Raw genomic sequence first — 15,186 nt, 5'->3', positions numbered from 1 at the left:
TCACGGCGTGGGCGGGGCGAGCGCGAGGCGTCTGACGTCATCCTGGTGTGTGCGTAGCGTGAGCGGAAGCGGAAGCGGCTCTGTTCGCCGCCTTTCCCACCGGCCCGATGAGCTGCAGCGGCTCCGGCGCGGACCCCGAGGCGGCCCCGGCCTGCGCTGCCTCGGCCCCGGGCCCGGCCCCCGCGGTCTCGGCCCCCGCCGCGCTGCCCGCCGGCACCGCTGCGGAGAACAAGGCCAGCCCCGCGGGGACAGCAGGGGGGCCTGGGGCTGGAGCCGCGGCCGGGGGCGCGGGACCCGTGGCGGCGCGGGCCGGGGAGCCGGCCGAGCGGCGCGGGGCGGGTGAGGGCCGGGGCGGGTGAGGGGGCGGGAGCGCCCCGGGCTGGGCCCGTCGGCGGGGAAGGCAGACCCAGCCGGGCCCTGGGCCCTCCACTGGTCACAGCGCTGCTTCTCCTCCAGCTCCGGTGGCGGCGGGCGGCGCGGCGCCCCCGGATGGGGCCATGTCTAACGGGGTTTATGTGCTGCCGAGCGCGGCCAACGGAGACGTGAAGCCGGTGGTGTCCAGCACGCCTCTGGTGGACTTCCTGATGCAGCTGGAGGATTACACGCCTACGGTGGGCTTTCTGCCACACCATCTGGATTCCCAACGCCCTCTTCTTGTATTTGCCCTTCTACTAGCTCTTGTGGTTTACCCACCCCCCCTGCCCACACAAATTGTGAGCTTCCCATAGCCAGGCCTGCCCTCCTGCCCTCACCTTAGCCCAGCAGTGCGCAGGGCAAGCACTGACAGATGTCTCATTGGTTTCTCAGATCCCAGATGCAGTGACTGGTTACTATCTGAACCGTGCTGGCTTTGAGGCCTCAGACCCTCGCATGTGAGTAAATTCTGGACAGGTTAGAGCTTTGGGTGCTTGTGTGGTGTTTGCTGTCCAGCTTCTTATGCCGGTTTTTTCTCTCTAGAATTCGGCTCATCTCCCTAGCTGCCCAGAAATTCATCTCAGATATTGCCAACGATGCACTACAGCACTGCAAAATGAAGGGCACGGCCTCTGGCAGCTCCCGAAGCAAGAGCAAGGTGTGAGGGGAGAATCATTGAATCAGTAATTACCTCCCCCAGCAGCGGAGGCTTAATTTATCCTGAAACCCCTTTGGGGGAAACTCAACCCTAGGGGAAGTAAAAAACTTACTCAGGGTCACCCACCTGGGATTGAAATCACGATTCCAGTGTTCAGCAGGTACTCTTCCCTTTCCCCCCAGGACCGCAAGTACACTCTAACCATGGAGGACTTGACCCCTGCCCTCAGCGAGTATGGCATCAATGTGAAGAAGCCGCACTATTTCACCTGAGCCACCCAACTTATATGTACTTGTCTGCCTCCTTATCCCCACACCAGCCTGTTTTCATAATAAACTTTATTGTGACAGGTAGGGCTGATCCCTCCCATGCTGGGAGACACCGTGTGGCAAGTGACAAAGCTCTGAGCCCAGCCCCTTTTTGGGGCCACAGTGCTAGGAATGGGGGCAGGGATGGGCCCCATGGCTGGGGTAGTACCATGACTGGAGGCAGGGGAGGCATCCAGAGGCCTGCTGCTTTGGGAGGTGCATTCCCCTGTGTCCCACATATCTTAAGTTTAGGTAAGGACTTTCCAGCCCTATTTGTCCTGCATCTTCTCCAGGATAGGCACAATCATGTCAAACTTGGGCCGCTTAGCAGGGTCTTCATTCATGCAGATCTTCATGAGCTTACACACATGGGGAGAAATGCCTGGTGGGATGGTAGGTCGAAGGCCTTCCAGTGCCACCTGTAAATGAAGGGAAAAACAAGGTGGGTCTCAGAACATGAGTCTTAGGTAGTGAGAGGCCTCCAGCCATCAGGACAGGATGACTATATTTGAACAACTGGGGAAAGCCCAGCTCTCTACAATTGTCACTACTACCGTCATTGCCCCAACACGCGCTCTCACCTTCATTCCAATCTCCATGTTGGAGAGGTCAGCAAAGGGTACTTCCCGTGTCACCAGTTCCCATAGAAGCACTGCAAAACTCCACATGTCTGCTGAGCGTCTGTTTGTGTCTTCAGGCTTCTTCTGCAGAGCTGGAGGGATAACACTTATCTGTTCCGGCTGCCTCCCCTGTCCCGTCTCTCCCCCCCTCCACTGCTACTGAGCTGACCTTCTCTACCTCCCAAGTAACCTCACCTTCAGGGGCCACCCAGGCAGGTGCATACATGCGCCCAGGACATTGGAAAGAGAACTTGACGTCAGCCATGCTGATGCGGGCAGTCATGTCCTCGTCAATCTGAGGAAGAGAAGATTACTAGATAGGGAAAGGTCTGGGGGACTGAGGCAGGAGTGAAGTTGTAACCTCACCATTACACTTCGGCTGTTGAGTGCATGTCGTGGGATGAGGGGCTCTAGTGTGTGTAGGAAGGCCATGCCCCTTGCCATGTCCAATGCAAACTTCACAGCCTGACTCTGGTCCACAACAAAATCTAGGAGAGGAGGCAAGAGTCAAATAGCTTGGAAAGGCTCACGTATCTCTCCCCCTTCAGTGAGATCTGGCATCCCCTACTCACTGGTGCCTTCATGTAGTACGTTGTACAAGGATCCATATGGCATCAAGTGTGTGATGAGAATCGGGTGAGGAGCAGGTGGAGCCTGACAGAAACCTAGCACTGGGAGCACATTCGGATGCGAGAAAATCCTGGGAGAGGAAGAGAGTGTCCCTGGCTGAGAACAAGAGTAAAGCATCTTGGGTGTTAAGTCGGGTTCCCTGGAAGCAGTAGCTTCCAGTTTAGGCCTTGCCCCACCTGAGCCGGGGACACTCCTCGTTGAAGTCCCTGCTCTTCCTTGTACTCCAGTCTCGAACCTTCAGCACCTTCATGACAATGTCATTGCCCTGCCAGCGGCCCTTCCACAGCTGAGGGACAGGTAAGGGTTAGGAGGCTTTAACTTTCAAGCCACGAATGAGAATAAACTTAAAAGGAGGTACAGATCATGTAATTGGGGAGGGAGGGGCAAGGAAGGCAGGGGTCACCTCTCCAGAGTGATTCTCGTTGATCTTTGTCATGAAGTTGAGTTGTTTGAAGTCAATGCCGGAGTGTTTGTTCAGAGTCCCATTTCCTGAGAGTGTGAGCAGGTCAGGTACCCAGCTTCCCCCCTAACCCAGCTGGAGAAACCCAGGATTATTCCCTATTACCACCCCTTCCCTCACAATTGACTCACTGGGCCGAGTGCGGGTGGTCCCCTTCCAGAATGTGTCCTTGTATGGAATACGGTTGAGATTCTGGCCCATCTTCTCTGCCCGCTCTGGGGAAGAAAGACAAATGGTCTTGGCCTCTACTGGGGAGACAGGCAGGGACAAGACAAGGACACAGCTGGGGGTTGGGGGACGGACCTCGAAGCAGCTCTCTCAGGGGTGCCTTGGCTTTGTCCACAGGCATTTCTCCATATTTGTTGCAGATGCTGACAAGGGCCCCATTAGCCACCAGGTCCTGGAAATTAAAAGGTGGTTGTGATGACGGCCCCTGCCACCTCCCTGGCAGTCACAACAACCATGAACTCAGATGCAGCACAAATCTTATGAGTGTCCTGTACTCTGCAGTGCTCACAGGATAGGATGAGGACTCCAGATCTCCCACTGGGGCTCAGACTCCCACCCATCCCAGGGCTGAGGGCCTGAGTACTTACCTCTGCCACCTGATCTTGACCCCAAAAACAGGCATAGTGCAGGGGCACATTCCCATGCTCATTGACTGCATTGATGTCAGCTTTGTACTGCAGCAGCTGGTTCCCAGGGCCAGATCACAGAAAGAAGAGGCAGAAAGCGCAGTCAGTCCCAAATGAGACGGGGGTTGAGGCAGGTGAGGGAGAAGAGTACACATACTTTCCCCAGTATGTGAGAGTGCCTGTGGCTGACGTGGGGAACGGGATCATACATACCTTCTGCACAATATCACGGTGCCCATGACTGGCTGCCAGGTGCAAGGGTGTGTCATCCCCACGGTTCATCACATTGATTCGAGCCCCCCGCATGATCAGCATCTCAACCACAGCAGAGCGGCCCTCTCGGCAGGCCCAGTGCAAGGGGGAGAAGCCATGATCGTCCCTTTGGAGGAAGGGGCAATGGTCATTTATCTGGAGGTGGAACGGGGCAATGGCCTTATATAGTCCCTCTGTGTACTCACCCTGGGCAACCTTACCTCTCCAGGACTCCAATTCTCATTCATGTCCGCAGCTCCCAAAGCTGTCCAATTCAGACCCCCCCTGAGCTTCAAACCCAACCCTCAACAAGTCCCTAAGATTCATTGTTTTCATCAACATCTCCCACCAGCCCTTCTTCTCTGGCATGCCCTATCTCAGTAAGTGGTAGCATTCTTTATCTGGTGTCCTCTGCATCCCTTTTGCAACATCTGTTGGTCCCTTCTGTTTCCCAGTGCATCTTGTACATCCCCCTACTATAATACAACACTGGATTGTAAAAATCCATGAATGGGCTGTCTTGTCAGATTGTAAGCTTCTCGAGAGAATGGATTGACAATGGGTTCAGTGCATGTTGCGGGTGCAGAGTCATGGAGAAAGAATGCCACAATTCATGGGCGAGGGGGCAAACTTACTGATTGGCTCTGGTTGAAACTAAGATTTAAAAATGGAATGGAATTTAAAAAGTTTTGGGTTTATAATGCAAATGAGAAATGGTTTTGATAAGCCATTACTGATGAGGCAGCTATCAAACTACCACATAAAACAGGATTCTTTTTACACAAACAATCCTGGGCCCAGAAAACAGAAGAAAATCAGAGTGGCTTTTCGTAGAAAGAAAACTGCTTGACTTTTTTTTTCTTTTCCCATGGACCTATATTTTATAAAGTAAAAGAACTGTATAAAAAAAACCACCAAAACAATTGGGTGGGAGCAGGACAGCCTGGGGCCATAAAAGGAAATTCCCTCCAGTCCCGGAGGCAGTTCCAAGGGGCGGAGCTGGGGTTGGTCTGTGGTTTGGGCCGACTGCCTCCGGATGCCTTAGTGCTGTGGTCACTTCCGTGTGGGGGCTCTGGGCCCGGCCTGGAGCTCGTCAGGGGTCTGGCCTCCGCAGGCCAACCAGAAGCCCCCAATAGCTCATGGGAGGGAGGGGGCGTGGCCTTAAACGTAATGATTTCCTTCCGCAGCTGCCTTCATCAGCTCTCAGCCAAAAGTTTTCCTGGGAGGTGGGGTTCCTCCCCCTCCCCCTCCCCAAAGCAGTTACCACCCCCTGCATATCAGGCAGTTTTACTTCCCAGCACTTTAATTTATGCCTTGGCTTATCATCCCCCCCACCCCCCAGACTATGGCCCCAAAACAGGCCAGAGCCTGAGAGCAAAAGTATGGGTAGGCTTCTGCCCACTGTCAGACGGACAGTGACCTCAGGGCCAAGACCTGAATCCCAGAGGGGCCTGCAGGGAATTCATCCCAACCTCACAGACATCATATGGCCAGCCTGGGCCCTCAAAACCTATCCCCTCAAGCCAACAAAGCCTTCCAGTTTCACTGCCACCCCTTCACTTTTGGGCAGCAGAGTCTAGCTGGGTGCCACACCCACTGGACAACTTCGCCTCAGCCTTTATAACCCCAACAAAATAGTAACAGCGCCCACTGACTTTATTAGAACACCCTTTAAGGAATTATATGAGTGACGGAACAAGTGACTTCGAATTATGGAGAAGTAGTATAGAGCCTAATGGGAACCAATGAGCCTAGTGGGAGCCTGGAAGAAGATGACAGGTGATTCTTGCCTCTCAAACCTAAAAACTAAACTCTGCCAACCTTAAAAAAATAAATTTTAAAATGAAATTAAAATCCATCATTCTGAGTCAACATCACTACTGCTTTCCTTGTCTTCCAGTCTTATCCAACCACATCTCTCATTCAACCTAGCTGGCCCAAGGCCCCTCCTTGAGGTATTGAGTCTGAATCCCCACCTCTAGTGCCCAGCAGAGGGGTTGTATTTAGCAGAGTACCTTAAAGGAAGGAACCCTGTGTAATCTGGATTCTTCACCTGTTTTCCTCTGCAACAGCCCTCACAGAGATCATCGGATATATGGGTACCATAAAGTGTTTAAATTCTTTGATCTCTCGGGAGCCTATACAATGTTGACCACTCCCCCTTCATTGAAACATTCACTTCTCTATGCTTAACCAAGTTTTCCTGTTTCTCCTTCAACCTCCAGTTGTTCCTTTTAAGTCTTGCAGGCTTCTCATCCCCTCTCCTTCACACCCATGTCTTCAGATATCATCTATATGCTAATATCTCCCAGGTCTGTGTCTCCAAGTCAGACACATCTCCTGAAATCCAGATCTGCATGACCAACAACTTCCTCAACATTTCTACTTCCCTTACTGTCACTTTAACACGTCTAGAGTGGAGCTTATCATCCTTCAATCTTGTCCATCTCAGTTAAAGGAACCACCATCTACCCAAGTGACCAAGCCAGAACCCTCGTCATTGCCTTTGACCTTACTCACTTCCCCCACCAAGTCTCACCAATTCTTTTTTATTTATGTGTTTGTTTACTATTCTTTTTTTAAATGTCTTTTCCAATTACAGTCAATATTATTTTGTATTAGTTTCAGGTGTAACAGCATAGTGGTTAGACAATCATATATTTTACAAAGTGTTCCCCCTAACGCTTTCACCAATTCCTTATCATAACTATTTCAGGAATCTGATCTTTCTTTTTCACCTGTCCACTCTAGTCTAAGCCGCCACCACCACGTCTGGGATGAACTAGGCAATTGCTTCTCTTCACTTTGCCACCGCCTTCACAAAGCATCCAAGGTGATCCTTTGCAAATGGACAATCTCACGTCACTACATGGCTTTAAAGCCTTGTTCTTAAAACAAAGGCCTTCTTATAGCCTAAATGTCCTTGCATGGTCTGGCTGACCCTTGCAGACCTTTCCAGTCTCCTGTGGTTCTCCACTTGCACCCATTGCTTCTTATCCTCCAGCCGTATGAAATTTGACAGTCTCTGGGCACTCCCCACTCGGTCTTGCCTCCTCGCCCAAGAAGTTCCCTGAGGCTGGAAAGCTCTCTGCGGCCTCTGCCAATAAAACTCTTACTTAGCCGTCAAGGTTCAGCTCAAACACAGCTTCCTCTGTGGAGACCCTCTGCCCTCCCCGCCCCCCAAACAGGCTGTGCTTGGCACTCATCACACTGGATAGGAAAGTCAGCCGCTCCAGAGGAGCACCCCACGTCGCCGAGAGGGGAACGTCTGCCCTCCCTCTCACCCACCAGACACCTCGGCTCACCCCTGGTTGAGGTCGTTCTCCGTGTTGTCCAGCCACAGGCGAACGGCTACCGCGTTGCCCTCCCGGCACTGAGTGAAAATGTCGTCCATAGCAGCGTCCCGGCGCTGAGTCCCCTGGGGTTGGGGAAGCCTGGGGACTGTGGAGAGATCCAGGGGACGGGGGTGAGCCTCAAACTTTGTCCCCTGCAGTGCAGAAGTGTTTGTGTTGGGGATGGGGGTCTGGGTGCTGCGTCCCCAGTCAGTGGAGGTTTGGGAAGGAGTTCGGGGAAACGGGAGGATCCCCAACTGTGTGTCCCCGGACGTGAGAGAGAGAGAGGCGAGTCCGGGCGAGATAGGAGAGTGGGAGGTAGTCTGTCTCCAGAAGGGATGTCAGAGAGCACGCACAGGGACCCAATCCGCTAACAGCTGGAGGAGGGGGGGGGGAAGTTCGGACTCCCTATTTCCTGGGGGAGGAGATCGGGGGGTCTTTCCTGGGGGTGGCCCTCGTTCCCGATTCCGCACTTAGGCGAAGGGAGGGGTGAGGGCGCCTTGGGGAGGGGGCACGGGTGTTCCCGCACTCACCGGGACTCGGGCTGGAGGAGCCTTCTTCAGGGAACTCCCGTCCGGCCGCGCCCGCTGCCCGGCCCCGCCCCGCCCCTGGCCCTCTGCAGCCCGCGCGGACCTCCCTTCCTCCCGCCTCCTTGCCCTTCTAGCCCACCAGGGTTTAAACTCGATGGTTTTCGGCGCCGCGCCGGCCGCTCTAGCCACCCGAGCTTTCACTGCTTGGTTTCCGGCTCGGTGCGCCCGGATTCCCGGAGACGCTCTCGGCACGTGGAGAGGCGCGGGCATCCCGCGACCTCACTCCGCACCACCCAGATGTTTGAGGAGCCGGAGTGGGCCGAGGAGGCCTCATTGGCCGCGGGCCTCCGGCCTGTAGCCTCGCGGCCTCGGCCTGCGGCAGCCTGTCAAGTCAAGGTGAGTGGCCCCCAGTGTCCCTGGGAGCCGTTTAAGGCCCTGAAGCGGGTGCTCGTGGGTCACAGCGCTGGCCACGCCGCGCGCGCACTCCGCGAGTAAGTGTGTGTGTGTGTGTGTGTGTGTTCGCGCGCGCGCGAGCGTCTGTGGCCGACTGAGATCGGAGATCTGAGATCTTCCACAAGAAAATGACGTTGGAACTGAGAGTTGTTAAGTGAAGCAAAGAGGGTTTCTTGGACAGGAAAGCACGTGCCAAGGCCCTGGGTCAAGAGACCATGCATGTCCAATTAGGGTCACGCACACAGAAATAATCCGTGTCCTTGGAGCACAGAGAATGAGAGGGGAAGCCATTGAAGTTGGAGAGGTAAATTAGTGGTTTTGCATATTTGAAGGATAGTCAGAAGTCCATGAGGCGGTTTTAGTAGGGCAAGGATTCCTTCAGAATTGCAGTGTGGAGATTGGACTTGAGAGAGGGAGAGGGAATGACAGTGAAGGGTTGTCTGCACTACCATTTCAAAGTGGTGTGGAGGGGGCGCGAAGAACCTCCCAGTTAAGTGCCTGCGCTAAGACTGCCCAGTTGGACTTCAATCCCGAAGGCCTCCCAGACAGTAGATCTTCTCTTTTAAGCTTTTGCTGATGTGAAGGCAGCAGTACTCAGGCTCTTCCTACTCTCCGTGAGCTTCCAACATAGAATCTGTCTGCTTTACGCCTCCTCTTCATTCCCTCAACCCATTGCTATAATCCAGGCCTTTGGTCCCGCTGTCTGCCGCTTGTCTCCTTCAGTTTGGAGTCGTTTTAAATAGGTGTCACTCTTTTCAGTAACCTTCTACCTTTTATCAGCTGGAGGCAAACACCTGAGATGGAGGGTTGGAACTCCCGGTCTCTGGCCTTGGTCCTGTTGCTTGTGGCTTTAACACCTTTCTCCTGGGAACCCCAGTACCTCTTCTGAACATTGAAGACGGTGGGATGGGTGGTTTCTCTATCTTCCAGCCTCCCAAAGGTTGGGGTGGCAACTTGAAAGTTCTTCAGGGTCTGACATGCTTCGTGACAAGTTTAGTTAACTCGGAATAATCCAGATACTGTTGCCAGTGTTTGAATCAGGTCCCTATCTCTCCCTTCTCGTTCCCCAGGTCCCATCCATTCTCCTCGCCCCTGCTGTCATCCCTTCTTTTTTACATATGTATATTTTTATTGATTTCAAAGAGGAATGGAGAGGGAGAGAGAGATAGAAACATCAGTGATGAGAGAGAATCATTGATTGTCTGCCTCCTGCACACCCCATCCTGGGGATTGAGCCTGCAACCCAGGCATGTGCCCTGGACTGGAATTGAACCCAGGACCCTTCAGTCCGCAGGCCGACGCTCTACCCACTGAGCCAAACCAGCTTTCATCCCTTCTTTCCCCTCCAGGGCTCCAAGCGCCGACAGCTCTTGGCCACACTGCGGGCCCTGGAGGCAGCATCTCTTTCCCAACAACTCCCCAGCCTACCTGGCAGTGACTCTGAGGAGGAGGACGTGGTGGAAAGGAAAAAGAAACGCCCAAAAAAGGCCTCCTTGGCCAGTGTTCCTACTAAAGTAGAGGAGAAAAGGAAGAAGCAGCAGCAAAATCAAGGCCTACCTGGCAGTGACTCTGAGGAAAAGGAAGTAAAAAAGAAGAAGTGCCGTAAAAGGGCTCTTGAAAGTGATTCTGCTGCAGAAGAGAAAAGAAAGGGGAAACGCCAGAAACAGGCCCCTTCAAAGCCTGCCCAGCACCTGGACAGTGCTGACCAAACAGGTATTAGTGGATGCATGTGTGTGTGGGACAGGGAGGGGTAATCATCTGATCTTACATGTGACCCAGGTCACTTCCCACCATCAGATGTGAGGTTAGGCAGTTAGAAGTACTTTTCATCCAGGCCACAGTCTCTGTCTTGGCCAGGATGAATTTGCCAAGCCTCTGAGTTCAGTGGATGTTGCCCCAAATATGCCTTTCCGTCTTCCCCCGACAGGTGCCAAAGCTTGGAAGAGGAGTGCTACAGATGACCCATCCAAGCCAAGCTCTGTGACCACTTCCCCCCAAACTCCCCATGCCTTGAGTCGCAAGCAGTGGCGGAACCGGCAGAAGAACAAGCGTAGACACAAGAACAAGTTCCGGCCACCTCAGCCGCCAGACCCAGCCAAAGCCACAGCCCCCACAGAGGAGACAGAGGTGCCTCCTGCCCCCACTCAGGATAACCACGAGGCTCGGGCAGGAGCTCTGCGAGCCCGCATGGCACAGCGGCTGGATGGTGCCCGGTTTCGCTACCTCAACGAACAGCTGTACTCGGGGCCCAGCAGTGCTGCACAGCGCCTCTTCCAGGAAGACCCTGAGGCCTTTCTCCTTTACCACCGCGGCTTCCAGAGCCAAGTCAAGAAGTGGCCACTACAGCCAGTGGACCGCATCGCCAGGGATCTTCGCCAGCGGTGAATGGGGTTGGGCACTGTGAGAACCAATGTTGGTCAATCATGGGCTCAGACTAGACCAGTGAGTGATCCCTCCCCTCCACTCCCAGGCCTGCGTCCCTGGTGGTAGCTGACTTTGGCTGTGGGGACTGCCGCCTGGCTTCAAGTATCCGGAACCCGGTGCACTGCTTTGACTTGGCCTCTATGGACCCCAGGGTCACTGTATGTGACATGGCCCAGGTAAACCCCTTTATCCCTCTATGTGTCTGGCCTGTGTTCTAAGTCCAGCCTGCATGTGCTAATCTCTAACACTCCCTTCTTCCTCCCTGCCCACACCCCCATCCTGCTGTCCAACCTACCACTCGCTGCTGGCCTTCTCCTCCCCAAATTGTGTGCCTCATACACCACCCCCACTACCCACAGGTGCCTCTGGAGGATGAGTCTGTAGATGTGGCTGTGTTCTGCCTTTCGCTGATGGGAACCAACATCAGGGACTTCCTGGAGGAGGCAAATCGAGTGCTGAAGCCCGGGTAAGAGCCTCCAGGACACAGGTGCATGTGTATGTGCACGTGTGTGTGTGTGTGTCTGCACTTACACAGAACTTTCCATTCTTCTCAGGGGTCTCCTGAAAGTGGCTGAAGTTAGCAGCCGCTTTGAAGATGTCCGGGCCTTTTTGGGAGCCGTGACCAAACTGGGCTTCAAGATCACCTCCAAGGTGAGGGCCCAAGAAGTCTGTCCCTGTTTTTGTCTCATGTGTGGCCCTTTTCAGGGGAATGGTGTTCAGGAAGAAGGCCATGGGCACAGACATTTGCTTCTTGAAGGCATGACTCATGGGAGAGCCCTGGGAAGCTTTCCGAGCAAGGGTGGGACATAGATGGAGGTGTTTTTAAAGAATGGGGTGAGGAATTGCGACTCACTGGGTCTTTTCTGCCCCTAGGACCTGACCAACAGCCACTTCTTCTTGTTTGATTTTGAAAAGACTGGGCCCCCTCGAGTGGGGCCCAAGGCTCAACTCCTAGGCCTGAAGCTTCAGCCATGTCTCTATAAGCGCAGGTGACCTCTGGAGCCCCCTTGAAGGGGATGCAAGTCTTGAACTCCATAACCAGCCAGGCTGTGACCCAGGACCGGGTACCACCTTCCTCTATCCCAAGAACAAAGTATGATGAAACCCCTGGTTCAGCCCTGCTCTACTCACGGATTCTTGGTTGCAAGAAGCATAAAATCACTCGGGCTGGCTAAAGAATACGGAGTTTATTGTGAGAACACAGGGATATCTGGGAATTATGGATCCCCTAGGTGTCATGGAAACTAGATTATTTGGAATTATTTGACTCTTTTTTTCTGTCTCTTAGGAGCCACATGGGCTTCCTGTCCTGGTGTCTCCATTCTCTCTTCTGATCTTCTGTCTGCAGACCAGCTTCCTCTGCTTACTCATAACTGCTGCCTCTTCAGCTTCGGTCTGCTTCTTGGCTCTGAACAACTAGTAGCCCTCCAACATCCTGGCTCAGTACAACAAACTGGGTTTCTGAGTCAGGACTGTTGGATTGTCTCTGCACTAAACACTTCTTTCCCCTCTAGTCTCATCTCCACCTTTGGAGCTACAAGACCCAAACACTCCCGGCATCTGTTGTCCTGTGGGGCCCTGGTGTGTGTCTGGCTGAGAGCACAGATTTTAGAATCAGGTGGGCCTGGCTGAGAGTCATTTGATTTTTGAATGTCACATTCCTCATTTGGAAAACGGTAGAATTCCTGTCTCATGGATTGTTGTGGGCCAACTGAGGAGATCTATAGCCATGGCTGGGTACGAGGAGGTGCTCAGTAAACTATAGATGTAGCTAGGTATTGTGTGTTGTAAGCTTCATTGTTCTTTAAAGACCTTCTCTGGACTGGGTTGGAGGTTGGAGGGTAAAGAATAGATTTGTTGCCCTAGCCAGTTTGGCTCAGTGGATAGAGCGTCGGCCTGTGAACTGAAAGGTCCCAGGTTCGATTCCAGTCAAGGGTACATGCCCAGGTTGTGGGCTCGATCCCCAGTGGGGACTTGCAGGAGGCAGCCGATCAATTATTCTCTCTCATATGGATGTTTCTATCTCTCTCTTCCTCTTCCTTCCTCTCTGAAATCAATAAAAATATATATTTTTTTAAAAAGAATAGATTTGTTCTATTCCTCTTCGTGAGGAAGACTCAGAGAACTCAATATAGGCCTTTCAACGGGCTCATTTAATAGGATATTTAGAGATTCTTGATAGAGTCTGAGCCATCCTTGGAGGGTGGTGGTGAGGGAGTTGGGTTTTTTTTCCATAAATAACCATCAGTTGATGCCACGTTGGGGTGGGGGATTGGGCTGTTCGTTGGCAGAAAGGTCTGTCATTTCTGCCTAACACTAGGGCCAGATCAGCATGTCCTAGGAAAAGCTATAGGCAAGAAAGGCTAGTGCTGGAGAAGATGAACTGGGTTGATAGATCTTCGGTGGCTCCTAAAAGGAATCTGCCACGAGCCCAGGCATAGACACACAACCTCTTGTACCTACTTCCAAGAAACAGGTTTCAGGGCTCTGAGCCAGTTGGATGCCTCCAGAAGGGGATGGAGGCTTTCAGGCAGGCTGTTGGCCAGAGGGAATGTGTGGAGGCTGGGCTGGGAACCCTTCGGCAAATACTGCACAGAGCCTTTGCATGTGCTCTTCTCTCTGCTGAATTCTTGGCTGACGGGCAAAGTCTTACTCCTGCTTCCAAACAACCTACATGTGTTTTACTCCATCACACCCAAAGCAGATGAGGGTCTTATCTGCACTCAGAGTTCTCCTGAAGAGTGCAGCTTCGGCATTTTAATGCTGCATTGTGATTGCTGTGTGTGTTAGGCCGAGTCTTTTCAAGTTACATTGACCTTGGTATTCCCAGAGCTTGTCACTTGAATGATAGGGTCCAGTTGAGTGGGATTGTTGGGAGCAGGGGTGTTGTAGGAACCCCCGTTCAGGGCACTAGATAAGGCCACTGTGATGATGGAAGAAGTGGGCAAATGGGAGAAATTCAGTAGATAGGATTGGTAGATATTAAGGGTTGATGAGAGAGGAATCTAAAGTGAGTCTGGTTTCTGGCTTGTACAACTGGGTGAGTTGGCAATGCCATTCAAAATGTTGGGTTTTAAGTACCTCTGATGTTCATTTGGAAGTGGGACATAAAAATCTCAGGAGAGCCCTAGCTGGTGTTGCTCAGTGTTTGGAGTGTTGACCCGAGTGCACCAGAGGGTTGTGGGTTTGATTCCCAGTCAAGGCCATGTACCTGGGCTGCAGCTATAGGAAGCAACCAGTTGATGTGTCTCTCTCTCTTCTCACTGTTTCTCTCTACCTCCCTCCCTCCCACTCTCTCTGAAGACCAATGGAAAAAATTTCCTCAGGTGAGGATTAACAAACAAAACAAAAGTCTCAGGAAAGATCTGTGCTAGGGACTTGGGAATCGGCAGCCCAGAGGTAAGAATTAAAGTCTTAGGAATAGATGTATCCTGAGTAAGGTAATGAAAAGAGAAAATGGCTCAGAATAGAACTGAGAAGCATTTAGTGCAGTGGTTCTCAACCTTCCTAATGCCGCGACCCTTTAATACAGTTCCTCATGTTGTGGTGACCCCCAACCATAAAATTATTTTCGTTGCTACTTCATAACTGTAATTTTGCTACTGTTATGAATCGTTATGTAAATATCTGAAATGCAGGATGTCTTAGGCGACCCCTGTGAAAGGGTCGTTCGACCCCCAAAGGGGTTGCGACCCACAGGTTGAGAACCGCTGATTTAGTGGATGGGTAAATGAAAATGAACCAGTAAAAGTGACAAGATGAAAAGGTTGGGCCAGAGATGGAGGAGTAAAACCAGGAGAGTGGATTGTTTTTAATATGCTTTTAAAAATTAATTTTAGAGAGAGGGAGAGAGAGAAACATTGATGGAGAGAGAAATATTGATTAGTTGCCATCTTCACAACCCCTACCAGGGATCAAGCCCACAACCAACCCAGGCATGTCCCTGGCGACCTGTTGGTGCATGGGACTGGACTCAACCATTGGCCAGGGCAAGAGAGTGTGTTTTTTTTTTTGTTTGTTTTTTTAAATATATTTTATTGATTTTTTACAGAGAGGAAGGGAGAGGGATAGAGAGTTAGAAACATCGATGAGAGAGAAACATCGATCAACTGCCTCCTGCACACCCCCTACTGGGGATGTGGCCGCAACCAAGGTACATGCCCTTGACCGGAATTGAACCTGGGACCTTTCAGTCTGCAGGCCGACGCTCTATCCACTGAGCCAAACCGGTTTTGGCTTTTTTTTTTTTTTTTTTTTTAAATATGGAAGGAATGGGAAGGTTGTCAGCTGTCAATTGCTGTTGAGAAGTCTATTAAGATGAGAAATCAGATTGTGGTGGGATGTGGACTGCGGAGTAATGTTGAGGGCCTTCTTGAACATAGATAGGTATTCATGAATTTATAGTTATACCAATCAGCCCAATGGTGTGGCTGTCTGCCTACTCAGGAATCTAGGTGTAGCTGTAGAAAC

General features: G+C 52.2%; 3 protein-coding genes across 3 annotated transcripts; 2 read left to right on the top strand and 1 right to left on the bottom strand.

Moving 5' to 3' along the window:
- Positions 1-62: 62 nt before the first annotated feature.
- On the top strand, positions 63-1,421 carry TAF10 (TATA-box binding protein associated factor 10). The gene is made up of 5 exons (XM_054724937.1): positions 63-339; positions 457-611; positions 808-872; positions 958-1,072; positions 1,255-1,421. The coding sequence occupies exons 1-5, from the start codon at positions 108-110 to the stop codon at positions 1,342-1,344; spliced, it is 657 nt and encodes a 218-aa protein (XP_054580912.1). The 5' UTR covers positions 63-107; the 3' UTR covers positions 1,345-1,421.
- Positions 1,393-7,911, bottom strand: ILK (integrin linked kinase). Its single transcript, XM_008159838.3, has 13 exons — positions 7,843-7,911; positions 7,283-7,418; positions 3,939-4,104; positions 3,687-3,782; positions 3,394-3,490; positions 3,222-3,305; positions 3,034-3,119; positions 2,807-2,916; positions 2,573-2,700; positions 2,367-2,488; positions 2,196-2,295; positions 1,962-2,092; positions 1,393-1,799 (listed from the first exon to the last, which is right to left on the bottom strand). The coding sequence occupies exons 2-13, from the start codon at positions 7,369-7,371 to the stop codon at positions 1,650-1,652; spliced, it is 1,359 nt and encodes a 452-aa protein (XP_008158060.1). The 5' UTR covers positions 7,372-7,418; positions 7,843-7,911; the 3' UTR covers positions 1,393-1,649.
- A 94-nt stretch (positions 7,912-8,005) lies between these two features.
- RRP8 (ribosomal RNA processing 8) lies at positions 8,006-12,800 on the top strand. The gene is made up of 7 exons (XM_008159842.3): positions 8,006-8,235; positions 9,642-10,005; positions 10,220-10,673; positions 10,763-10,892; positions 11,076-11,182; positions 11,271-11,367; positions 11,590-12,800. Exons 1-7 carry the CDS (start codon positions 8,137-8,139, stop codon positions 11,707-11,709), a joined length of 1,371 nt encoding a protein of 456 aa, XP_008158064.2. The 5' UTR covers positions 8,006-8,136; the 3' UTR covers positions 11,710-12,800.
- Positions 12,801-15,186: the final 2,386 nt, after the last annotated feature.

The sequence above is a fragment of the Eptesicus fuscus genome, chromosome 13 (assembly GCF_027574615.1).
Source record: "Eptesicus fuscus isolate TK198812 chromosome 13, DD_ASM_mEF_20220401, whole genome shotgun sequence".
Classification (NCBI taxonomy): domain Eukaryota; kingdom Metazoa; phylum Chordata; class Mammalia; order Chiroptera; family Vespertilionidae; genus Eptesicus; species Eptesicus fuscus.
The sequence above is the reverse complement of the archived record's forward strand: the minus strand, read 5'-3'. Positions and strand labels throughout refer to the sequence as shown.

Excerpts from the sequence above, each read along its gene's own strand:
- RRP8 (XM_008159842.3), top strand. The coding sequence starts at position 8,137 with ATGTTTGAGGAGCCGGAGTGGGCCGAGGAGGCCTCATTGGCCGCGGGC. Across the intron at positions 11,183-11,270 it reads AATCGAGTGCTGAAGCCCGG|GGGTCTCCTGAAAGTGGCTG; the intron begins GTAAGAGCCTCC and ends CATTCTTCTCAG. Across the intron at positions 11,368-11,589 it reads GCTTCAAGATCACCTCCAAG|GACCTGACCAACAGCCACTT; the intron begins GTGAGGGCCCAA and ends TTCTGCCCCTAG.
- ILK (XM_008159838.3), bottom strand. The coding sequence starts at position 7,371 with ATGGACGACATTTTCACTCAGTGCCGGGAGGGCAACGCGGTAGCCGTT. Across the intron at positions 2,917-3,033 it reads ACGAGAATCACTCTGGAGAG|CTGTGGAAGGGCCGCTGGCA; the intron begins GTGACCCCTGCC and ends CCTGTCCCTCAG. Across the intron at positions 2,093-2,195 it reads TGCCTGGGTGGCCCCTGAAG|CTCTGCAGAAGAAGCCTGAA; the intron begins GTGAGGTTACTT and ends TTATCCCTCCAG.
- TAF10 (XM_054724937.1), top strand. The coding sequence starts at position 108 with ATGAGCTGCAGCGGCTCCGGCGCGGACCCCGAGGCGGCCCCGGCCTGC. Across the intron at positions 340-456 it reads GGCCGAGCGGCGCGGGGCGG|CTCCGGTGGCGGCGGGCGGC; the intron begins GTGAGGGCCGGG and ends CTTCTCCTCCAG. Across the intron at positions 873-957 it reads GAGGCCTCAGACCCTCGCAT|AATTCGGCTCATCTCCCTAG; the intron begins GTGAGTAAATTC and ends TTTTCTCTCTAG.